The 26,745-nt window shown below is 36.9% G+C and overlaps 1 protein-coding gene across 1 annotated transcript in view; it reads right to left on the bottom strand.

The window, feature by feature from the left end:
• GABRA2 (gamma-aminobutyric acid type A receptor subunit alpha2) overlaps positions 1-26,745 on the bottom strand; it is a 55,811-nt gene that overhangs the window by 15,316 nt on the left and 13,750 nt on the right. Inside the window, exons 3-5 of the mRNA XM_065633382.1 lie at positions 14,744-14,811; positions 3,354-3,574; positions 919-1,001 (exon numbers count right to left, since the gene is read on the bottom strand). Coding sequence (XP_065489454.1) covers positions 919-1,001; positions 3,354-3,574; positions 14,744-14,811 — 372 coding nt within the window. The remainder of the gene's footprint in view (positions 1-918; positions 1,002-3,353; positions 3,575-14,743; positions 14,812-26,745) is intronic.

Below are 26,745 nucleotides of genomic sequence, written 5' to 3'. Positions count from 1 at the left end.
TAAGATTTCCCTCTTCTCTCTAGGGCAGAAACATCATCAGAAACACAGGACTGGTTTAACTTGCTCCAAACTCCAAGGAAAGGTGATATATCAGGGTTACAGAGTGAGTGTGCACAGTGCTCTGATAATTTTCATCGGGTCAATGATGTCTTTAGTGGCAGCACATCACCTGTTTTGTAACCCGTGGTGGCTGCAATTAATGTAGAATCAGCAAAAATTCAAAGGTATTAACCAGTTTCCTCAGAAAAACATTCCCTTTCCTGGGCCCAGCAGAGAATGTAGGCTGCAGCCAAAGAAAAAAGGAAAACCTTTTAGCATACAAAATCCAGGAAATATATATAATGTGATCCTAATTCACAAAGAAGAAGAATAAAGGCTGTAATATAGGTAAATGAAGCTATGCTGCTGTTGAAATAATACTAGTGAGATCAAAGTCCACTTATCTAACATGGAGAGGCACTGAGTGAATTTTTTTCTCACAAGGAGCCATCTGTTGTTGCCTACATTGACTAGGAATGTAAAAAGAAATATCATTAACAATGGAGAGAAAATAAATGTTTTAATAAATGAGAAAAATATTCTTTAATCTGCCTTTCATTAATATGCCACACACATTCTATACAGGCTACATGGACCCAGGTCTGCATTCATCAGTATGGTTTGCATGCTGGAATAAAAGCTGATCAATGCAGTGCTGAATTAGGTGCATCATGTTTATCGTTAACTGGAACCAAGAAAGCTTTAAAATACTTTTGAAGACACAAGACTGAATAGAGAAACGTGTGTCAGGTTCCAAATTTTTTAGAAGTACCATCCTGTGTTTTAAACCTCTCATGTAACAACCTGCCGAAAGAAAGTGATGCTGAGTAATGTTAGATATTCACAAACCAACAGCTATACTTCTGGTTATATACTTACAGCTGCCAAATTTCAGTGGGCATGAGTGAGCATCCATAGGGAAGTCCTCCAAGTGCATTGGACATTCAGCTTGGACTGTAAGCCTAAAAGGCAAAAGATCGCTGTGCATTTAAGTCAGTTAGCAGGACAAGAAAATCAATTCCACAGAAATGAACAGAGTTCATGCTGATTTAGGAGATGAAACTGAAATGTTATATTAAACTAATTAAAATTTAAATCAGCTCTTGCTTCTTCCCTTTTATGTGTTCCTTTGGAAGGCATTGACTTATCACATCAAAAACTTGAAAGAACTGACCTCAAAACTATGAGGAAAGGCCATTTAAATGAAAATATGAATTATGTAACTGCAGGTTGTTAAGAACAGTCATTTTCCTCTCATAATATTCTGAGGTACATGTGTGGTTATATGGCTCCCAAAGGCTCATTACAAAAGCATATAAAATACGGTTAATTTGCCAAAGGACCATGCTCCATAGCTTTCTGAATTTTGTTTTCAGTTTGAACGGAAGATGTAGGAAAAGAAACCATACATGTTCTTTCAAAAGATTGCTGCTACTCATTCTCCATGTGACTTGTGATTATTATTTTATGTGTAAGCATGACAGTACGTTAACAATGCATTCACTTTGGCTCGTTTTGTGAAAAAATCCCAGCAACATCCCAGTATCAAGTACGGTGATTAATAAAATAAAAAATAATTTTAAACAGTTTGAAGAAAGTTTTCGACAGGCTTTTCTTTCCCATTATTTTTAATTAGATAATAATAATAATAAAAGCTCAGTTTCTCCTTACTATCCTGTAAGTCTCCTCTGTGTAGAGATTTTTTTCTGGATGTCTTTGTTCCTCTTCATTCAGCCTTAAACATCAGCTACATCCTCCTGTACTCTCAGTGGTTCATAGTCATTCTATTCCTCACTATGTTATCCCACCCTTCCACCCAAAAATGTTCCATATTTATATTTCCTCACTCCCCAGGAAAGCTTTTCTGAAGGCAAGGGGCAGAGAAAGAGGAGTCAGCAAACAGCTGAAGGAAAAGGAAAGAACTGCATGAGTCTCTGATATAAACTACACTATCATTTTAAATAGACACAGATCGAAAATGTCTGTTTAAAATCTAGACAATGAAAATAGTTTACACATAATCTCACACCCTCAGAAGCAATATGCTTACTAAGGCATAAATTGATGAGGAAGTCAAGAAAATGCTTAGTTAATTCTAGCTGACATGACTCATCTTACATTTTTAAAAAATTCTTCATAATGGTTTCAAACACTATTTCTTATTATTTATAGCATATGATTATAATGCGTTCTATAGGGAATTACAGTCAGCTTATACAGATATGAGTTCAAATATTTATTTGAGCACAGGCAAAAATACTATAAATGGAGGTCTCTATTTCCAGCAAACTTTTCTGAACCTTTCCAGCCACCACATCATTCAACATCATTAGCAGTCTACCCACCAACATTCAATACTATAAGGGTTCGGGTGCTGTATAGTAATTCAGACTTAAGGGATGCTGGTATTGCTGCATGGAGAAAAATGCACAGTATGTGTTTGCTTTACAGCTTGCATTTTATATCTTACTTAGGCTGGAGATTTTAAGTCTACATTCACAACAAATTCCATATATTAAATATTCACAAAGAAAAAGAAAGAAACTAAGTCAAGGTTTCCAGATATTTGGATAAATTTTCCCAAAAACTCATAGGTAACATCATTACAAAAAAAGTAGTCAAAGAAGAAATCAGTCTTATGCTGCTTATGCCTAAGCATACATGATACTTACAATTTTTCATAAATTATTTTCTAAGCAAATTGAATACAGTTTACCAGCTAAATGTTTATCTTAGCTGTTAATCATGCACAGGATGCAAAAAGTAAAACTCTAAGTAAAATGTTGTAATTAGATATAAAGAAACAGTTATTACAGAATAAGGCATACTTTCCCTGTAGTTCTTGCTGGAAAGAATTTGAGGCCTTATTAACCCTTTATTCCTCTTTTTTTTTTTTATTGCCACTGATTTAAATAATACATTTGCTTAAAGGTTCGCATGCTTGGTGCAATGGGTGCAGTAACAGGCAAAAGTCAAATACTATTTTAATTGTTCTAAGATGGAGTTGGTAAACTTTGAGTATTCTTAAAAATTATTACACGGTGATTCCCATCTGAAGGTCTCAAAGCACTTTATGCAGCTGGTCAGTATCTTTTAATACTTTATAGAGCTACGAAAACTGAGGAATATATAGGAAAACTGATCTAACTCATAATCAGCTGACGGACTTGGAACTGGAAACAAAACATATGTTTTCATAGCTTGCTTTTTGCTGGGACAGAAATGAGACAGATCTCCTGTAACCTTATCTAACTGTTATCTGGAAAAATCACATTGAGAAATAGCTTGCCTAGAGAACAGATGAAAAGACTTACCTCATGGTGTACAAGAGAGTCCCATCATCTTGGATTCGTAGAAGTTTGTTTGGCATTGTCATGTTGTGAGCCACTGACTTCTTCCCATTGTGAAAAAATGTATCTGGGGTCCAGATTTTGCTGGCCATTAAGTTGTTCAATCGAAGAATGTTCATTGGGCCCTTAAACTTTAATCTCTCATCCTTCCATCTCTGACGGAAGAAAACATCTATCGTGTATTCCTGTAATGGAATAAAGATATGCTGCTTTTTTTTGCCTGTTTTTTTTGACACAATGAAACATTAATCTGCTTTTTGAGGGCTAACACAGAAAAGCTCTGCTTGAAAAAAATCCCTTGCTAAAATTGTCAAGAGAGAATAACCATTACAAAAAATTGTATAATACTGAGAATAATAAACAGGAAGTCAATTTATTCAAGGTATGACATTCTTGTTCGTGATTGCTAGCTGTTGTTTGCATACCAAACCCTTCCAATATGTAGATTTCTGTACCTGATACACATAGTATATATGACAAGCGTAATTTCAATAAACACAGCCATTTTATATTAAGGAGTAAGAAAAAAATACACAGAAGGATATTAAATAGTTCCTGCAGTAGATGCAACGGAATGAGAGTAACCCAGCATTTGAAGAGCACAGAGAAGGGCTGCGGCTGGTAGGAAGGAAATAAGGTTACCCATAAAGAGTACAATATATCCAGGAAGACTAATATAAGGAAGATTTTTGCAATGGGGAAAGTAAGGCTCTGTAGTTGTATGGATTTTATTAACAGAAGTACATAGGCAGGGAACATCAGCTGATGATTAACAGGTGATACACACTGTCTGCTGAACTTTTCTCTGATGCCTAATCTTGGGAAGGAGGTACAGTCTGGAGAAAAGGATGCAAGCAAAACCAGACTGATGACCTAGATCAGATGCCTGTGTCACCAAGTGCTGGGTATCCCACCTGCTGGGTCTTGTTGCTGTTCAGAACAAACAACAACAAAAAAAGATACTGATTAAAAATTGATAACATAAATTCATTAATTAACTTCAAATTGGAGCTGTAAATGGATTTAGTGGTTTGCTACTGTCAGCACAGCATATAAATTGGAAATGGAAGAGCTTGAAAACTTCGCTGGAAGCAAAGCCTACCTTGATGCAGTTTCAGTTTTGTTAGACTGGTGCAAAATGGACCAATTATTTTTAAACATTAGCATGTTACAACAGGCTGTACTATGGCAATTCCTCTGCAAATGTTACAGCTTAAGTAAACCATTTTCAGTCTATTATCTTTGAATGGACAGGTCCTGATAAAATTCAACCAATATAAAATATTCAAGTGATTTCAGTGTAAAAGCGATTTCAAGCAACCTATCAGCCCCCATCATTTTCTGCTGGCTCCCTTGTGTGCTGATTAACAAGGTTTGAGTTTTTTCTCAGTCAGTCATACAGTGGTACAAAGGACTGCTGAGCAGACAGTGAGAAGCAACAGCCTTTCTCAGCTCCTTCTGTCTGTGAGCCAGGGAGATGTGAGGACCTTTTCCAGGTCAGGGCCAGAGGCTAAGATGAGCATGTGGAACAAAGCAAAGAGAATTCTGTTACCTGAAGGAGCATGGCAGGGGCAGGAGAGAAAGCAGTTGCCGTTAGGAATTCTGATAGGTGCTTGGAGAGATCTTTTTGGAATGATGTAATGAGATACATATAAACTAACCTGACAAAATCCACAAGCTTGATTTTTAGCTATATCAAGAGGTCTTTCATTACTACAACACAATTTTGTCATTTTTCTAATTAAAATTAGAGTTACTCAAATAAATATTAAACTAACACTACAGTGCACTTTAATTTGTATGGGTTTCTTTAATGCCAGTTGCTATTATCTCTAATAATATTTTAGTAAATATATCTGTGAAATACAAAATTATGCACTTCTAAAACATGTATTTCTTTGACATTATATCTGATCTTTTACCATCTCTCATCACTGTCAGAGAGACAGCCTCACCACAGATAATTTGCCCATTTCTGTATGATAGATCAAATTCAAATGTCCTGTTTTATTTGCTCATTCGTATGTTGTTTCATTTGCTAAATATCATGTGACTTAAAATCCCATTTACAAATTCCAAGTTATCTATCAGTTCATTTGTAGACCAGGGAAAGTCACAAAATGCATAAAATCATGGAGGATCAGAAGCAGCAGGCGCAGTGTGCTTGAAGCAGGAAGAATACTTGAAATCTGGCTAGAAATACTAGGTAATTCAAGGAAAACAATTGCCCTAAAAGCCTCCTTGTGGTTTCTGTCTGAAAGCCTTGCCAATAAATCATTGCTATGTATGATAAGATTGATGTTTGAGGTATAAAGAAGTAGAAAGAAGAGCCTCAGGGAGTAAGACTTTGAAATCCCACTGAAATTCAACAGAAGTGATAAGTCCTACAGGTGCCTTTGACAAATATCCCTGCAAATAAATGATTAGAATATAAATCTTAAGTTTTTGTCATGTTTCCATCAATAAAGATTTTCAAAGGCCCCACTTCTTCACTGTCTTGCAACATGTATAAAAAGAATTACAAGAGATATAAAACAGAAAAAAAAAGCAGACATGAAATGCCACTAAATCAAAACAGCAATATTTCAAAAAACCACATCTGATGCATGGCAACTTCTTAGGAAGCAGAATAAGCAGGAGAGAATCTGAGCTGCAGCCTTGAAAGATCTCACTGACAAATCTCTGACTGATCCACAGGTAATTCTAATCTCTCTATCCAATCCATCCAGAAATATTCATTCACAGAACAACACATTTAGAAGATGGAAACAGGGAATAATCCAAGGTTTGGTTTGAATAATCTTGAACACCTTCTCCTTCCACTTACCACAATAGCAATAAAATCTCACATGGTTCTTAAGTAACTTATCTTTCTATTCACCTCAGTGCATTTTTCAAAGGAAGTATTGGGATCTCAATTTTGTATGAAGGGGAACCAAGGCACAGAGAGGAAATTAACTTGTCCTGGTCCATTTACAGAGTGATTATGAAAAGTAAAATACAATCCATGCCTTTTTACATCCCAGTGCTAGATTCGCTGGTGCCATGTTCCCTCCTGAGCCAAATCTATTCTACTTATGAACATGAATATCCCTAAAATGATTAGCATACAAAACAAATGAAAAAATAGGTGACTGTTACAGTATTTTGAAAATAATCAATTTTATAATCAATGCGATTTATCAAAACATGCTGCATAAAGATTTTTTAACTATTTCCTATTCCATGTATGTACCACTTTGGGATAAACGCTGTGTAATGTTTACTTTCCAAGCAAGACTAACATTCTGGCAGAAATACCAATCTGGACTATAGAAAAAAAGACTCAAATTAATACCCGATACTAATTTCATAAAATCTGCAGATATTCTGTCATATGAAAAAAACCTGTGCTGTCTCTGGACATTACCAAACCACCCTCCAGTACCTAGTGCAGTATCTCCCAAAATCACACGAGCATACTTCCAGGACTACAAAGGACTCCTGTGATCATTTCTAGACATGCAAATGTTTCCTACTGATTTGTTTCTGAAATGGTGCTTTCACAACTGGATTCTAACACAGTACAATTAAACACTATCTTTCAAATATGTATTATACCAGTTTACATGAAATTTTAGATACAGGTGATGAGATACTTACTACAATGTTAAGAAGCACTTGAACCTCTGCCAGTTCAATGATCAGAAGAATAAAATGGTGAAGGAATTTCATTCTTATTTTAGTGTGCAGTTGTTGTGCATAACTGTATGCACAGTAAAAAAAACACACTGGTATCTCTGGGAGAAACTTTAACTGACCTGAGTATAAGCAGTCCCTCCTCCTTTTTTTTTGCTAAGGCTAGAGTTTATGGGAAAAGTTCAAACAACAAAAAATGTACTCTTGGCCTCTTGGCTGATGGTTGGCAGATTGTGGTAGTTTTTCCATCTGGAGTAAAGATGGAAGAGTTCCAAACATCTCAAAAATTGTGAGCATCCATTAGCAAGCAGTATTGTCATGGAGCAGAGTGAAGATTTTATTAATCACTCCCTGGAACACAGCACTTTGTTTACAGAATAGTTCCGGCCAGAGTTCCTCATTCCCTACTTGTAAAGATTTTTCTCAATTCTGTAAAGAAAGTTTGGCTTTTTCTTGACCACTGTCAAAGCCAGTAACTGACACACATATACAACCATGAAAGCAAATTTTAAATAATGCAAAATATTAAATGTTAAAAAGGCAAATTAAAAAAAAAAATTAAAATAAGGAAAGGGGAAATGACACACATATCTTTTTATTGATTCCTTAAAGACAGTCAGAAATGCTGTGGTTGGTACATTGATGAAATAAACACATTAGATTCATGTACTTAAATCCCATCTAGCTAATATGGGGGCTTCATATTAATATTTATTTTTACATAAGTATAATTTCTCAATTTTAGTTCTTAAAAAGCACATTCTTGTTGTCATACTTACCTTGAGGCAATGTGTAATTTAGCTTAAAAACATTAACAGTATTAGTATGCAACTATTGAATATTAACCCTTGGTATGCAGCTAAGTATCAAAACCACTTCTAAGAAAACCAAGTAGGAGTTTTAGACAGGAGACTCAAAAAATGCAATTATTCAAAGCAAAATAATCTTCTCAGTATATGCATTCTTGCTATAATCTGATATTTGTGGGTTTGATGAGTGCACATTTGTGATGGAACTTCTGCAAATTAATTTACCAAACTTCCTCACTAAGCATTTAGATCTAGCTTTTGAGTGAGTGCTGAAATTAGCTTTACAGTGGGAGGTTCAAATCATTAGTTTGTTGTCTTGGTCATTTCATTCTCTGTGGGATAGATTTATGCATGGTGCAAGGGCTAACACATGACAACAGCCTGCAAAACCCCATAGTTCTTGAAGCACATTGTTGTATAGCTTGGCTTTACCTAGGCCTGTCTACTAGATTGGACAATGTTTCTACCATCTCCATCTCAATTTCTACTCATCTCTTCTCAAAAAAAAAAAAAAGGTCAAACAATATCAGGACTGAAAGAGTTCAGGATGCAATTCTCCTCTGCCCAAAACTCCCTCAGGACTCCAGTCACAAACGCTGACTGCTCAGGCTCTGTAAAAGTACTTCACTAGCTGTGTATCTAACATCAAATCTCACTGCACAGATGTATAAACTGAGTCCATTTGTTCTTTTCCAAAACTTACCTTCTGATGTGTACAAAACACAGAACGTAGAAGGAAATAGCAGACAGACAGAATTTCCTTTCAAGTCTTTGGGAAGTGTGGATCTTATACACCAGTGAATAGAATTCTTGAAAATATTCTGAATAAATTCCATTATGAAGGAGGGCTGTGGTTTGAAACTGCAATGTTGATTACTTTTTATCAGAACTCTTACCAGCCCTGTTAAAAACTTAAACACTATCGCATCACTGCATTTCAAATGAACATGTATTCATTTTTAAATACGTAAGTAAAGTCTGGCAGATATATATGACTTTCAATACTATTCTAGGGAATTGTAGCATGATTTTCCTCTATTTGAAGAACTCATTTCAAGCTTTTTATTTCTGCTTTGTCGGCCAACTTCAGTCATTTTGTCTAAACATTTAAAGTCAACATGAAGTATTAGAAAAAAATCTGGAAAAAATGTGTTTAACCAGTTTGAATGATAGTGTCTAGGGAAAAGAATGTCTTCCTATTCATATCCATTTATGAGAAGGACCTTCTCTGAATTATTTTCTCTCTCTTTCTTTCCATAGGCCTGATGTAGAATGAACCATGAGTCTAAAATAAGCACTGAGGAGGGATAAGAGAGAGATGTAAAAGATACAATTAGGGATTACTTAGACTACAGGATATTATTCACACTGCTGTCACTGAAAATAGAAACATTTCTCCTTACCCTTTTTATTCAGACGCAGAGAAAGGGCAGCCCTGAAACACAATGGATGCCCAGTGCCAGGGACAAGAGTCCAAACAAGAGGAACACTGAGAGCTAATGTCAGTGAAGGGCTTGGACACAGCCTCTGACAAATCAATCTTCAATACTCATCCACTTGGCAGGATGCTGCACAGGGGGACAAGCCTTCCCAACAGAATAAAAGGACAGAAATTCTGCAAGACATCATGTGAGATATCCTCCTCAAAATTTCAGCCTATGGATTTAACTTACAAAGGCAATGACATGAGCCTATAATAAAAGGGAATAAAGCAAACAATTTATTGACCGTTCAGAAACATATTGATGATAAAAAGACAACATAGATGGTCTCCAACACCCAAGAAAGCCAAGTATATTAATAATTTCTAATTGGCTTTTACTCTTTAGTCTTCTGTTACTGAGTTAAAACAAAAGCTATGGTAAAATAACTGTGGGGCGTTTTTTTAATCTTTGTGAAAAAATAACCTTGGTACGTTCCATTATTCAGTCCTGGCTTAGATATTATACAGCCCTGTAATGCTTCTCTCCAGTTAAGGAACTATAGCTAATAATTAGACCCTGAAATAGCTAAAAAATAAGTTTCATAGAAAGATGAAAGATGATTAGGGGCCTAGAGCACCTTTCTTATGAAGAGAGACTAAGAGAGCTGGGTCTGTTCAGCCCGAAGAAGAGAAGGCTGAGAGGGGATCTCATCAATGTTTATAAATATCTCCAGGGTGGGTGTCAAGAGGATGGGACGAGACTCCTTTCAGTGGTGCCCAATGATAGCATGAAGGGCAATGGGCACAGACTGAAGCACAGGCGGTTCCGTCTGAATACGAGGAGAAACTTCTTTACTTTGAGGGTGCCAGAGCACTGGAACAGGCTGCCCAGAGAGGTTGTGGAGTCTCCTTCTCTGGAGACATTCAAGACCTGCCTGGACACATTCCTGTGCAATCTACTCTAGGTGAACCTGCTTTAGCAGGTGGGTTGGACTAGATGATCTCCAGAGGTCCCTTTCAACCCCAACCATTCTGTTATTCTGTAATTCTGTGAATGAGGAAATCCAAAAAATAGACAGAAAAAAAGAAATGTGTTTTCTAGTTCAGCCACTCTCTCTAAAGAACCATCCACAGTTGTAGTGAGAGATGCTGTAACAATCCTTTCAGTCATTTCTGGATTTGACTTTCAGCCTCATTGAAAATTTCTGTTCTGGCTATAATTGAAAAATCCAAAACACTTATTGGAAGTTTAATTGAAAACTGACAAGATGGAAGTGTGTGTAACAATGAACTACCCGGCTATGACCATCTCCACAGAGAAAGGTTCATATTTCTTGATTCTAGAGTGAAAAAATAGAGGTCTATCATCAAGAAACTAGGAAAAAATGTTGTGTACAAACAATAGGGGAAACCAAAGGTATAACCACAGTAAACAAAACTCCACAAAGACAGAGGAAAGCTAAAGTTCAAAGGTGAAACACAAAACTTTCAGAAAGCTTACTAGTTTAAAATTCAAGCAAAACTGATTCAGGTTCTGCCACCTACTTACTGTGTGTTGTAGGAAAGCAGGAAAGACTGTTCCCGGTGACAATTAGAAAGACTGCTCTGAGGCAAAATTTGGTAAAATCTTTCTTCACAGCAGACGTCATATAAAGGCTCTCAGTGCCTACGTGATCTGTTTTACAGAGAATAACTATTGCTTGAAGAGTAAAAATGTTTCTCGTTTATTATTTATATTTTTTAATTCTATCAAGGACGTCAGCAGTTATGACTATCTCAGAAATTTTAGAAGCTAAAGTGTCAGTAGAGACTGGAAAGAAAGAAAGTCTGAAAAAAGCTGTAAAAGTACCTTGCTTGCAGTGCTAAAATCACAGTTAGCAGCATATATATTTATAAAGATATGTCAAACTATCAGACTTCAAATAATTAATTTTGAAAAAAAAACAGAATAATGATCAGGTTTAATGTTTAAATTATTTTCATTTTGTTATCCTATAAATCATAATCCAAACAAAAATATCACTCACCTCAGAACTGCCAAATATTAAATATTTTAGTTCAATTACAAATGTTTTAATTAGCTTCTTTAATCATAATTTAGCCTTATAACTCTTTAGAAAATTCAGATATGCTTTGTTTTCTGATTGCTCTGTTCAATTTTGGTTTGTTTGTTTTTCTAAACAATGCAGCTTTTCTTCTCTCAGGCTAATGTCAAAATAAACTTGTATCACTGATCTGGTTGGAAGCCTAAAAGGCATAGCATAATACTGAACTTAAATATTTCAGAGAAATATCAACTCAAAAAGACAGAACAGTGAAAGTAAAATCTGTTTAATCACGTGTTTGCATTTGCCTTCCTTGATTTCCATTAGTTTGCAAAATGAAGTTGAAAATTCCTGTTGTATATTGGCATTTCCTTTGACATTAAGTACTGTGGTTGACATACAATAGCATTTTTGTGACACAGCTAATACAGATACACCAATATTTTAGTCACAGTAGTTAATTAAAAGTGCAATTTGCAACAGAGTTCTGGCCAAGAGTCAACAGATTTAGTAGCTGACTATTTGGGGCAGAACAGAGAGTACCATCTTTTTAACTTAGTCAAAATATTAATCCACAACAAAGATCAAAAGTTTTTTATGCTTAACACATTTGGAGAATAATCTCAGCCTCAGCTTTTACCTCCTAAATTTATCAATGACAACTTCAGCTAGCCTGAAATCAGTCAAAGATCAAATTCCCCTGGACTTAATTATTTTTTGGCAAAATTGTGATACTGGAAAAATACAGGGAATATGAATAAAAACCTACATTCTAGCAATCATGCTGGGTCACAGATTGCACAAAATATTATATTATCATTAATGGGAACTACTAAGTGAGGAAAAGAGAAACTTCACAAATTGCTATTAATTCGGCAACAATAAAGGTTAGAATGTCATTTTATTGACTTTGTGAATCAACACAGCTATGCGACAACAGTGTCCTTAGCCCCAGTCCATCCATCATTTTCAGCATGCCACCTCCTTCTTCCATACTGTATACACATATTTATAATTTCCAATGGCAGTGAGGCCCCTTCCCATTTTCGATAGGTTTTTCTCGTAAGCACTGTTGTTCTTCACAAGATGCTAACCCAGGGGAAGAAAAAACAAAAAACAAAACAAACAAACAAAACTGGCAAATAGATGATGCAAAGCAGTGCAGTCATCTGTTGACTTTTGTTGCTATGAAAAATTCCATGGGAAGGAGTGCTCCCAGCAGCAATGGCTATGAGAGTTTTGGGCAACAGTAGTGTCCAGCCTAAAAACCTGGTGTGACTGAGGGTCTCGCCACTCACACTGTGAAAGCAGAGGACCTCAGGAGCTGGGACCCAACCTTCCTGAAAAGATCTGAGATTCAGTTTGGGATCTTCTGGAGAATTAGGAGGATATGGTCAAGAGCGAAACTTATTTTTCCTATGAAGCCTTTTAGGGAGGAAGCTTATAAAATGAGAATATTTCTGAGCTTCCAACATTTACAGAAGAAAATATCAATAAACCCTCAGCATAGTAGTTTACATTATTGATTCAGTAAATGAAAGAGTACTCATGGTAAAAACTAGTCACTTTCATGTTTGACAGAATATGTGATACTTTGGAAGCTATTATTTCAAAAATCACATGTTGAAATTTTCTACTTGACTGCTCATACATTTGAAAATTATTTTATAATTATCTAAATTAACCCTGAAACTTGTAGCAGCAAGTATTAAACTGCTCTTGCTTACCTACTTATCTGCAAATAGACCTACCCATCGCAGTACCAGCTGCCGTTCTGATGCACTGCTCTCTGTTTCAATTAACACCTCATCACAGAGCCATTAGAGCCATAGTATCAAATCACCTGATCCCTTACTGTGCTGTCACATCTGCCTGTGCAAATGGACACCCAGATTTCTCCACACATTTACACGCTGATGTCAAAAGTGGTTTAGGAGCTAGGGATTAGGGTCAAGGAGCTTTTCACTAAATTGCCATTTAAGCACAGGTGACTTGCATAGCCTTAGGTAAGTCTCCTTGTGTCTCAGTACCACATCTTTAAAATTGGGTTAATATCATCTCCCCATTTCACAGGAATACTGTAAGTGTAAACACTGTGAAGTCATGAGGTACTAGACTAACAAGGTCAAGATGTTCATATCACATTGGTATGTAGCTGTGGATACTTGTATTTTATAATTAGTAATAAAAGAAGAATCATTTCAGAAACTTAACATCATTAGGAAAAAACACCTCAAGAGAATCAGTAATATATACAGTGACAAAAAGAAAATAAATGTCTGGTTTTCCTATGAAATGACTTTTCATGTGAAACCTTAGTAGTGTATTAATCACAACTGAAACAAAGCTTGAAAACTGTAATTATCACACACAAAAAAGTAAAGACGAAAATCCAGAATATCTTCTCCAAAGGTATGACTACCTGTGAGTCAGTGACCAAATAACTTTTAAATTCCAGAGCATACGATGAAATATGTAGTATCATTGCAACCTAGCCTGTAACATCAAGATGCTTACTGCATAACCTGAAAGTTTTCATAGAAAAACTAAATACTTCCTGGTTTTAAAAATATTCATTTTTAATACCTATACACATACATAGTAGTTTATGTCTCATGTATAATCATGAATGTTCAAAATAATTTTAAAAAATTTCATGCAGAAAATAATTTATTGCAGGAATGGTAAGGGCAGATAAAGTAACTTTCAGATTGTCCTTCCCTTCTTTTCTCTAAGAGATTTTATATTTGTGAAGATCTTTCTCCCCAGTGTGACACATTCTCCCTAATCTGTATGATTTGCAGTGAGCTTCCAGAGGACATCTTGCCTCAGAGTTTCTTCCATTGCTGTTTTCACAAAAAAGCTATAATCCAGAGCAATATCCTGACAGTTTATTTTTAATGTCACCGACTTCCTTTAAATGGTTACTAAACAGTGCAAATTATAAAAGACAGATCTGTAGAACAACACATTCGTGCTGATGACCCAACTTCCAAGCTAGATCTTTTAAGTTTATTTCAGACTGACTCCATTCAGGTCTTTCAGACTGTTCCCAATATTAAGTGTGCTCCTACAGTGCACATTTACCTTAGTTTCATCCAAGAGGAACCCAGTTCACCCATCTCAAGACTGGTTCAGAATATGAACCAAAGTACAGTCAGCGGAGAAAATCAGAAGATTCACTGTTCTAAACTAAAAAGCTAATACAAGTGTTCTTATCATGTAAAGTCTATAAACCAATTCCCATCTTTAGAACTACCAGGATTTGGCACTTCCTTACTTCAGTGACATTATTCCCAATTTGTCTACAATAAGTAAAATCAGAATACAAGTTTAAAAGAAGTTAACAGTATATATCTTATACCATTTACCATATATGCAAAAGATTCAGAAACTCACCATATCAGTATCTGAAACAGGTCCAAAACTGGTCACATAGATGTTAGTGAAGACTTCAGTAATACTATCTGATATAAAAAGAAAAAAACAAGCAAACATTTTAAATCTACAGTACTTCTTCAAACTCTCTATGCAAAATTATGGGACATTTTGAACAATTTTCTGTCCTTCCTTACTTCCCCTAACCAGTATCCTGTTGTAAATACTGGGGGTCTCTACTTTACTTAACACAGAGATTATCGGATGAGAGTTTGTCCCACTGAGTAGTTTGTTTTAGTCAAAGGACTATACAACCATCAGCAACTACACACATATTTCCCATTTCTCCACCAGCAAAAATAGCCACACTGTTACCACATTAATACAGTTCTAAACATAAAAGGCTTTTGTTGCAGAGGTGTTATCTCTGTTGTTGCAGATCGCTCCAACTAAAGTCTTTCTAGTTCAAGGCTGTATTCTTCATCCAGAATAGCTTTTCCAAAGACAAAGACAAGAAAAAGCTTACAAAGCAATTATTGACTACACCAAATGCAACACTCAACAGCATCCTACTTTTTAATTTGGTATGTTTTTAAGTGCCACGTATTTTAACATAACAGTTCCTTCCCTTGATATGCTGTGCTCCTGATACATTGTTGTGGTACTATAAATACTATAAGAAAATGCTCTTCCTAATCATTGTAGTCAGACAGCCATGAAATCAGAATATTAAATATTGTACTGCAGGGAAGAATAATTGCTGAGTTTTCTATCTTCAGTTTTCAGTTAGGCTCAAAATGGAACGATATTCACTAAGAGGGATAGCACACGCAGGAAATTTCTTACAGTAGTTGCCAACTACTGTCTGAATTCAAGACAGTCAACATGAGAAATTCTTGCCTTAAAGCCAGTTGCTGGCTGGAAAAAAAATATTTGAATACAACTAGCTGCAATTTGAATCACCTCAGAATTTCCCATTCCTAAAAGTAATATAACTGCCTTTTATATGAGTGATCCTGCTGTTATACTATGATTTCCATATTTAATCATCATTTAATATGGATAATTAATCATTTCTATATTCCTAAAAGCTATATTCTGACAAATATGTGGTATAGGCAGATTTTACTTTTAATTGTATTGAGGCTAACAGTATAATCACTGCCCTCTCTTGGGAGAAATCAGCAGTGATCACCCATGACAGCAGATGCTCTACCAGCCACCAGGCAAAGGCAAGAGCGTTCCATGAGTGCCTGCAGTGTATTTTCAAAGGGATGTAGCTGCAGAGATGAGGTGATCTTGTACTTTCAGAAAACTTCTGCAGCATGGGGAGGGTACATTCCTGCACTCTCACCTTTAAAAAAACTTGAATTTCCTTCTGCAGTGGAACACTAGACCCCTGTTTATCAGAATACAGAATTTTGTAAAGCCTTCCCTACAAGAAGAATCTTCTTTCTCGGATTGTCTCTGCTTTTTAAGCAAATAAATGCTGGCCGATCCTTACTATGTGTCATTCTGAAAGTTCAAAAAGCACAGTTCCCCTGCATGTCCTGAGAGATGTTGTTTGTGTGACAGAGACTTCTGCAATCCCATATGCAGCATCTTATACGCAAGCTGAGTTGATTTCTACTCCAAAAATCTTACAAACTAATTTTAAGTCAGTGGACAACAAGAGGTGCTGAGTCTGCACTGTTCAACGAGGATAACATATGAGTCTGGCTGAAATATCTTACAGAAACTATAAGTACAGTTCAGAAGGCTAGTGACTACATGTTGCCTGTGGGAGACTCTCCAGAAAAAAAGATTATTCTCGCCAAATGGTTACCTGGCACAGGCTGAGATGAAATGGAAAAGTGACAAGAGAGCTACTCTTCAGGGGGTAAAACAGTGCTGCAGGGACTAACCGTGAAATTTGGCCTGTACTGTGAAATTTGGCCTGTACTATAATGACAACGTGAAATCTTAATTAGTTACATGAAAAACACCGATGTTAAAAAAATATGATGGACAATCAAGTATCCTGACAGCAGAGAATCAAGGCTAATTTCAATTATACTGGTATAATCTGAAGGAACCCTACTATTAGCAACAAAGTCGCTTGGAAAATCTTAATCTGCACATACTGCCCCCCAAATGGTTGGAAGCACGGTCCTCTTGTAATGTCGCCCTGTTGCTATCAGTTGTTTGCATTGTTTGCATTGACTTAATTGACATATGGGAATGAGTTTATAATTTGCATATAGTAAACATGGAATCTTCAGGCTTGCCATGCATTTCAAGTTTTAATTAGAAAAAAAAAGTTCCATATTTTATCATATTATTTGTACATATTTCTGGATCCATCCTCCCATCAGAAATGAGCAGAGATGACAGAGCTGAGAACAAACAAACTGACCACAACACACCGTTTAATGCTATCGCAACAGTCTGTAGATGCCTCCTGTTGGTGTGCATTACTCTCTTCAGATCACTTCAAATTCTTGGAGTGAAGGATCAAGACTTGGGGAGTGAAGGGGGTATGGATGGGAAGAAGGTTTGCTATCCATAGACCCTCAGCTGCAAGAACTTCATTTCAGGTTGTCATAATTAAGAAAAGCACTTCAATGTATATAAAAAATTCTGGGACAAACTAATCCCTCATAGCTTCAGGAATGGGAATGGATGAAAATTAATCGTGCAACTTTTTTTTTTTCTTTTTTCTTTTCCAAAACTGCCTTAAACCAGCATAGCTCCAGGCAGTGGTGACAGCATGAGTTTCAAGGCAACCAGTTGCTCTTCCCTGATGTGAGGGTTCATCCCAGTGGCAGGCATCTCACCAGGATGCTTCTCCTCAGGCAAGAACCATGCCACAGCAGAGATTGAGGTAGTAGGTAGAACACCTCGAAATGGGGTATGAAAGGGACAAGAGAAGCTGAAAAGTTACAAGAGATGACAAGACTGAGGGAAAAAGGAAGGATAAGAAAGCAGAATGAAAGAAGAAAGAAAGAAAGAAAGAAAGAAAGAAAGAAAGAAAGAAAGAAAGAAAAAAAAGAAGAAAGTACACAAAAGAGGAACTGGCAGATTTTTATTTCTGTCTCCTATTTTCTCTCAAAATTCTGCATATTTTAGAGCTTCTTATTCATACCCCACATACAAGGAAACTGGTCCTTATAAACAAAAGAAGCTGAAATGTAATAAATCTTTAATTACTCCTGTTCCCATCTGTTAGTGTTAGCAGCCTGAGCCTTGTGTCTGTTTCTTCTTTGTTATTTGACAATTACAATTAAGTTTGCTCTGAATTACAAATTTGAACTGAGGGTTTCAGAATAAGTTTCCATTAAAACGAAAAATGAATCCTCCTTTTTTACAACAAATATTGTAGTTATTACTTTGAAAGAATACATGCTTGTCAAATGAAGTCTGTATTAAAACATACCATTTTGTCTCGCTAGTAACTTACTGAAAACAATTCGGAGTCCCAAAGCACAGTTTCAGATGCACTCTCTGATCAGAATTCATCCATCAGGCACCACAGTTGCAGGCTTTTTATAAGTCACGTTCTCTCAAGAACAGCACAAGTCATCACACTTAGCCCACTGGACATTCAAACAGGTCTGGAACATCAGTGCTTGTGGAAAAGCCAAACAAATGTACTCTAAAAAATTGTTCAATGCAACATGTGTTCGTGCACAAATCTAGAGTCTAGTTTTTTGAAAAAAAAAATAGGGCAAGTTTTTTCCACTAGAATTACAAAATCTTTTTCTTCAATTGACATATAAACACATAACTAAAAGGTGTGATTTTTAAAAGTGCTTAAATCAATGAATGCCTAGTGCTTTTGAAAAACAGTCCAGTTTTTAAGGAAGAATTCTCTTTTGGCAGAAGGAGTGGCTGACTCATTTATAATGTGAGCTCTTAAGTTATTCTGAATCACTGCCTTTGAAGGCTAAACAAGAGGAACAGGAAAAAGTATGGATATAATTTCTATTTCTGATGCTTCTTTTAGGGGAAAAAAATCTTGGGCAAAGAATATGACATGTAGATGCCATCATCCTATGAAGTGCTCTGAAATTCAACAAATGCTGTTATAGCATCGTTGCTAACTTGTCTTGGTCATAAATGTTAAAAGAGAAGCCGTATCTGACTTAGCTTACACAAATTTCTCAGAATATGGAAGCCAAAGGTAAACTGACAAAAAAGAGTCAAGAGCTAAGAATAAAGAGAGGAAGAAAAGCACATCCTACAGAAGTAGTAAAAGCAATAACTATTAAGATTATGTTTCACATGGTTCTCAGGAAATGGTTTCTTCCGATTCCTTTTCCTTACTTGAACTGTCATTATATCAATACTGGGGAAAAGAAAAAAGCAATAAATATACCAAATTGCAGAAGATATATATATCCTTATCTGTTCTTAGCTGGAAGGTTTACTGTGTGCTTTAATTACATTTAGGATTTTGCAAACATTAATTATAATAAGTTTCTCTGAAGATAATTTTATTATCTTAATTTCTGTGTACTTGGGAAGCTGAGGCAGAAGAATTAAAAGAAGTGCAAGTAATGTGAAGCACAGGTGTTTACTAAGTCTGGCTTCAGCTCTCCAACATTAAGTATCCACACTGGAAAATGTCAACATCATTGACTCATCAAAATTAGGAGTTCAGAGCTTAGTCAAGAGTTGGCATCAGTGCCTTTGTCCATTCCATTATGCCAGCTCTTCTGCTGCTGGGATACCCTTTCTGATAGTCTGAAGTCCTGATGTTCCTCAGTAGAAGAGCTGACTCAGCTGAAGTAGGCTGATTGGCAGAGAATTTGCAGAGGCTGAAGTCTAAATCAATCACAGGCTGAGTACTGGAAATGGTCAGAAAAGTCAGATGGAAAGGTTCCTTATCAGCATTTACCAATTTGACAAAATTGGAAATTTCCACAGAGGCAACTCAATTTTGCATGAGTTCCTTTGGACTGTTGCCTCCCAGGCAGTTTTCAAAACTTCTCTGCTTTCTATCAAATGTCCCGTCTCAGCTGCCTGCATCTCTGAAGGGGTACAGAGGGCTTCAGCGGCTGCAACATGGGGTAGCTAGACATGTGGGGTTGCGCACATCTGAGAGCTCTCTCCTTCCTCAAGAACTCTGAGGCAGGATTATCTTTCTTTAAATAAATTTTCTGAATATCTCTCAAATTTGACAATGATCTGTGTTTTGCTCATTCCTCCTCTCCTCTCACCAGAACAATTAGCGATTCTTTCTCTTCACAGACTGTAGGGCCAAACACGCATGGCTAGCTCTAGGTGCATTGAAAAGAAGAGAAGAAAGGAGTGTGGTCATTGCAAAGTCTTCAGAGTGGGCCATCAGCAAGGTTCCAGATGTTTGTTTGCTTGAATCTGGCTATATTATCCATTAATGTGTCAAGGTTATCTTCAAAAGAAAACAAGCTAGCAGACTGGGTTGGATTTTTGAATTTTCAGTCAATACAACTGTAAATCCAGGCTTTGGGTAGCTAAAATGAAAGCCAATCAGTTTGAGGTAATCCAAAACCATCAAAAGTATTCTTGGTGGGACAGAGCTTTTAAAATATACACACACAGTTCTGATGCATAGCATGAAACAATTTCTTATAAATATTATTTTAAATGTAGAGTAAATAGTACCCGGGAGAACACTGCAAGGCTGCAACTGAAGGGCTGCTACAGCATGTAAAAAAACATGAACCTAAAATACCGCTCTTTAATTATGTCAACAAAAAATAAAAAAGGAGGTCAAGCTGCAGTGCTGTGGGAGCCTTAACTGAGGATTTCTGAGTTTTTGTGGAAAGGCTGTCAAAAGCTTGATGTTACTTTAATTATTTTGCTGTAAAAAAGTATTTAACTGGAAATGACATTGTTCTGACATTGTAATATGGTCTCTAAGGGCACTCTTGGCAATGTTGCTCAAAGGCTTTGAAATTGTCATTCATAATACAAGTCAGGAATTGCACAGGTGAAGCAGCCGGGGTCTTAATCCATCAAACACTGCTCCAACTCAACATGCTTCCCTTATCTGACAAGCTCTTTAGTGCGTCTGTTGACAGCTCAAGACACTCTCTGGCTGTCAGGGAATGGAGGTCAGAGGAGGTCATGCAACGTGGAGCCGCAAGAACAGCAAAATCCATAGGAATGCAGATATTTCAAAACACTGTTCTGCCAGTTCTTTATATGTGTTTTTGGTGCTTTACGTGACATTTTATGTATCTAACTACTTAGCATCTTCATTCTTTATCCACTGTTAAATTACAAGAGTTTCAAAGCCACATGTGCACACACAAATATGCTTCCAAATTGTAAATTGAAGCCAGCTGTGAGAAGAAACAAATTCACTTCTCTTCTTGACATCAGCACTTCCCTTCCCATAGTCTCACTCTATCCTCGATCTATCAGCAAGACAATTTCTTAATATGAGCCATGAGTAAACTTCTCTTTCAAATCTCCATCTTTTAACACAGCATATGCAGAGCAAGTTTACTAGTAAAACCTAGTAATACCTGTGTTACTGTTAACAGTTGCTCTCTTGATTAACTCTGGTGTAAATGAGACATAAATTGGGCACTGTAATTGCATTCTTATGGCATTCACTGAAATAAGAATATATTTTTGAGAAAATATTCTGGAGAAAGATACAGGAATTGAAAGCCAGTAGGCTAACAGACCATGCCTGATTTTCCCCTGAAGAGTTCATACCTATTCACAGACACTCTATCACATACTAAATAGACAGCTCCATGTAAAGACTACCAGAGACCCTGCCAAGGCCTACACAGAACTCATGAATTTGGGAAAATCTGTAAAGCAATACTGTACTCTTGAAATAAATACCATTATGTCATTTAGACTAACCGAATACCTGGTCCTGTGCATAAGCTCATTCCTGAACTGGAATTTTTATTTCAGAAAAGTAGCATTTATTATTCTTAAATTGAATACAGCAAGTCCAAAATAGCAGGAAAATATAAACTTGAGGGGATGCAACACAAAACTTCAGTTAAAAGTAAATGTATCTTTAGAGATAAGTGAGACTTTTTGACAGCTAAAAAAACCCGCACATTAACATGGAAAAATATTTAGCGTAACTGTCAACATCCTTTTCTTCTGTAGACTTGGGAAAACATTTTCAGATATGTTTTTAGCTGAGCTAACATCTTTTTTAGGTGTAGGCTACCCACAAAATGTGCACAGAATAAAATGTAGGCACATCTACAACACAAATAGTGTGATATTTCTCCACAGTCAATTAATTAGTCAGATTTGTCCTGTATGTAAAAACACTGGTGCAAACTGTAAGGGCACTGTTTCCAGCTAGCAAATGGAAAATTTAAAAGTTTTCTCTGTGCTGACTGGTACATCTCCCCATAACTAAGGTAATATTCATATGCATTTGACAGGTTTTCAGCTTAACTCTCACTCAAAAAGAGAAGAAGCATGTAGATCATATACACAAACATCATCTTTACTACTTTTCTTCTCTCTCTCTCTACCAAGAGACCTTTAATTTGCAAACCTTGTTACTTCAGGTAATAAAATTAAGCACATTTCCAAAGGATCCTATGAATGAAGAGCCTTGGACACAAGTGATATCTGAGGTGCAGTTTTAACTTCACTACAGGCTTCGTATGAAAATTTGAAAAAGTCACTCAAGGGAAGGGCTGAAGACTGAATTTGGTGCCCAATTATCTTTTTAAGTATCTTGGACATGCTCCATGAAGTTACTTAAGCTCCAAGTTTCCACATAAATCAATAAAAGTTAATCTGAATGTCTCTGTGGTTCAGATCATAATGGCTACATTTTGCACTTAGATTTGTCTGAAACTCCTTTAGTCCCAAATTCCTGTCTAACATTTTCAGTACCTAAAATTCCCTGGATGCTTGTATTTCCACCTTAAGGCAAAAATATACTGATGCTGCCAAGCAGCTTAAAGAACTGGCTCTCAACCAAGTCCAAATGAGTTCCTCAAACTATAAATAATTACAAATTTACTGGGCCAAAGACTTTGAGAGAGAAAGCAAGAAAACAAGCAAGAGACTGATACCACAGCCTAGCAGTACTCATGGGATGTAGCAGACACAAATTGAAGTCTCTGCTCAATATCTAATTATTTACACAAAGCAGAACAATTCCTTCCAAAGACTGAGGAAGCATGCCCTATCTTAGAAAATTCACCTTTGTGGTCAAGACAGACCCTGACACACGGTGACTGAAGTTCATGTCTCTGCTTTAAATCAGAGCATGCACTTGAGAAGAGGTGCCCTCTCTCTCACAATTTTCCAGCATCCCAGGCTATCAGCTACCCCTATGGCTCTTCTCAGGGAAGGAGGAATGGCATGAGGTCTAGAGGGGGCACACCACTGTGGACAGATGAAGTGGAGACTGGTAATGTCTTCCCACCCAAACATGGACGTTTCACCCATGTTGGTAAGAAAAGGCTTCACCTGCATGCTTCTCTTCAGCATTTTTTTAATTAGTTAGCTTGACAGATCCCCACTTAGTTTAATGACTTTATGAACTGCTTTTGCAGACAGTCAGGGCTATGCCCACACCATTTCTGAAGGGCACCAAAAGGCCCAGCCTTCCTCATGTTCCACAAAGGAGATCTGGCTGTTTGAAGCAATGAATTCCACTACACATGGGGTCCAGGAGATGTAGGCACTGCCAAACCTAAGCCTTCAGCTTGTTTGGGGCTGATTGGCCAAAGACTGTGAATGGCTCTACAGTCCAGCAGTACAAACACAGGTCTCAGTCCATGTTCTGATACATATGTAGATACTTGATACAAAGTAAAACATCTCCAGTGGAAGTTAATAGATTTGGAAAGTAAGAGACATGGATTCATACCCCTTTTCCAAATCAGGTAGAGAATAAATAAAATGTTGAAGCTAGAATGTATTTAATCCCTAATGAGAAGGCTACTGTACTGATTGGTGCAGCCCATACTACATCAGGCCAACCAATCCACCAGTGTCTAGCTTGAATTCTGGTGGTACTTAAACATGAGAGATCAAAGCAACACAGAAGTGCATAACTTAATTCGTTCTTTGCATGGAGAAAAGCAGAAAAGTAGGTACTCTTAGTCATTACTGTTGGACTTCATGGACTTCTGGCACCTCAAGAAACATTTTGACGATCTCAGAGGTATCAACTGCCAGGTGATTAAGAGAGCAATTATCTATCTAGATGTCTACCTGAATTTTCTTTCCTACCCTTCAAAAAGAGTATTCCTCCAATTTACAGGTCTGTTGTAGATATTAATATAATGTGGATGCTTTGGTTGTATAAACATTTGAGACAATTGAGTAATCAGAAACAGTAGTCTTGACTATGTTAAAATTAACAGCAAAAAAAGTGGAAAATAAGAACAAGAAGTGAATGAAATCATTGGGAAGGGCAATCAGAATACATGGGTGATATGAAATCCGTTCCCATAAAGACAGACTATCATGAAATCCACCCAGTCTCAGTTTGTTCCCTTTTCATTACATCCTCACACATTTTTAGTTGGAGTTGCACAAAATGTTCAATAGAAACACGAAAGTGAAAACACAGTTGAGTTTGGCCGGAAGAAATGTGATTTTACTGAGAAGGGTTACTTAAAAGGTTGAAGTAAAATGAACTTTACTAATAGCTAACACACAGCACATTTGGCAGCAAACCAGAACTATATGGCATCCAAATGAAAAATAAAACATGATCACTAAATCTTAGCCCTTTAGAAACTATAGCTTCCATCAGGATGTGTATAATAGCCAGGCTGAGTAAGAAATGGGACTACTGCATTGTTTAGATCAGCTGGATGAGCATGATGAAACTTAAATGAACCAGACTGCCCCAACACTGTCTAAAGAATGAGACAGGGGAAGACAAAGAGAACAACAGCACTCAAGTCTGGAAATGGAAGGGAGCAGACTTTGATAAAGTGATGCTGTAATTATTTGGACTGACCTGAATCAGTGTCATCATACAAGTAGGGATGGCAAAGTTATTATTCCCATGCAACCATATTTCCATCCAATCTGCTTAGAGACTTGTGCTATTAGAAAGGAAACCATAGCATGCAGGTAAGGCAGAACATTTCTTTCTCGTTTTTATTTTATGTCTGAATTGTATGACCTCAGCACTTAGAGTCATGGAACACCCTGGTAAACTCTGCTGCATTACCCTTCTAGGCTAATTTCAGCTTTAATCTCTGTGCTTTATTCCAATTCACAGGATCTACAAATCATCCCATTTGATACAGTCACTCTGCCAAACCCTCCTGTACTCCAAAACACATATCTCCATAGCAGCAGTGTCATTTTGAAAAAGCAGCAGCTTCAAGTTTCTCTTTATGGTCATGAAGTGGCAAAGTTTGGACTTGTTAAGATATGCCTTCATTGCACAATAGCTCCTGACTTACTTGATTTTAGTTGCTAGCTTATCTCCTTGTTCATCTCCTCTTACACGGGCCCAGGTGCTTTTCTAACCAAGATCACTCAGCCTAGGTTTTGTCCAGGTTAGAGTCACTCCAGGAGTCACTTTGGCTTGTACTGGTAGCATGTCAACTTCCCACTGAAAGTACAAGTTATGAGAGGCAGCTCTCCTTCAGTACCTTCCCACATTCCAAACATTAAAAAAAAAAAATCATAATTCCCTGGAAAAACATCAGAGGTCAAAGTTCTTCCCGACCAAGGACATATGAAATAGCTGCAAAACTCACACTGGAGTGATGAAGGAACTGTGATACTACATACAGGATTTCACGCCTTGGCTACACACTGCTTTTTCTAAGCTAAAACAGGTATTTTCACAGTGCTTATTACCCTCGTTAATCATTTAATGAAGATTTGTGTAGCCAGAGGCCCCTGAAATCAGTGAAAAAGGCTTGCCTTGGTGATGGTCAACTTCAGAGGAAGCCTTTGGAGAATGCCTGTCTCTGTGGTCAGCCATGACAAAGGGTTAGAACCTTGGATCTGACAGAAACCAGGATGAAACTCTGGGAAAAACAGTCTTGCTTGTTCTGTGGCAAACGCTCATTGTCACCAGAGGTTGGCATCTTCCCAAGGCTTGCTTTTATCAGGGCAAAGTATGAAATTCACGTGTTTCCAAGTCCCAAAGGCTGATGGAGCTCCTCTGAAGATCAACAGACTTAAGAAAGCATTGAAAATGACAATCCTTTCAGACATATTCATTTTACTGTCCATGCTTAGTGCCTGGTTACTATACTCCTGGATCATACAGTCATTAAAAATGGAACTACAGTTCTTTTTTCTTTTGCTAGCCTTCTACTTTGCATTCAAGCATGACAGGAACCAATGGCAGAAAAAGGTATCGCCTTTATTTAATAGAGCTGTGTATTAGGGGGCACTTTTAATGCATTTTTTTTGCAGCAGAAGCCTCGAATATATTTTTAATAGGTAACACTGTATGAAATTCTGTAATAGCATTTCAGAAGACTGTGACACACTGTCAAAAAACTAGACAGCATTCTAATCCTTCTAGCAACCAGCCAGCAGTTCCTATTTTAAGCCAGGTGAAATAACTATGAAGGACAGGAAATTAATGTTTATCCAGATAACTCTAATATTCTCAAAAAAGCTCGCATGGATTTACTAAAATCAGCTGGAGGTTGTGGGTATGTTAACAGCCTAAACACCCAGGATGTATAAGAACAGGTAGGCACACTTTTTCTTTACACTTTTCTGATCCCCACAGATGCTGAAATGCAGGAAACAAAGGAATAGACGTGTGGATTTTGAGACACAGCACAAATCAGACTGGCTACCAAGCTGTCTTTTTTTTTCTTAACAATTTTTGTTCAGCAGGACAACTCGTGGAATGGTCATGGATAATAAGCTTCTTGCTAAACAGTAGTCAAGACAAACAAGGAGTTCATGACTTGACCCAAAAGAGAATCATATTAGTACTTAAACTGAACAAGTATCTCCCTAATGACCAAAAAGTAGTAACACAGACAATAATGGGGCATTCTTCTTTTAAATCCCATTTTAACATGTTACAGAGTTGTCAGTTATTCTTCTGTTAT

This window comes from Caloenas nicobarica, chromosome 4 (assembly GCF_036013445.1).
Source record: "Caloenas nicobarica isolate bCalNic1 chromosome 4, bCalNic1.hap1, whole genome shotgun sequence".
Classification (NCBI taxonomy): Eukaryota; Metazoa; Chordata; class Aves; order Columbiformes; family Columbidae; genus Caloenas; species Caloenas nicobarica.
The sequence above is the reverse complement of the archived record's forward strand: the minus strand, read 5'-3'. Positions and strand labels throughout refer to the sequence as shown.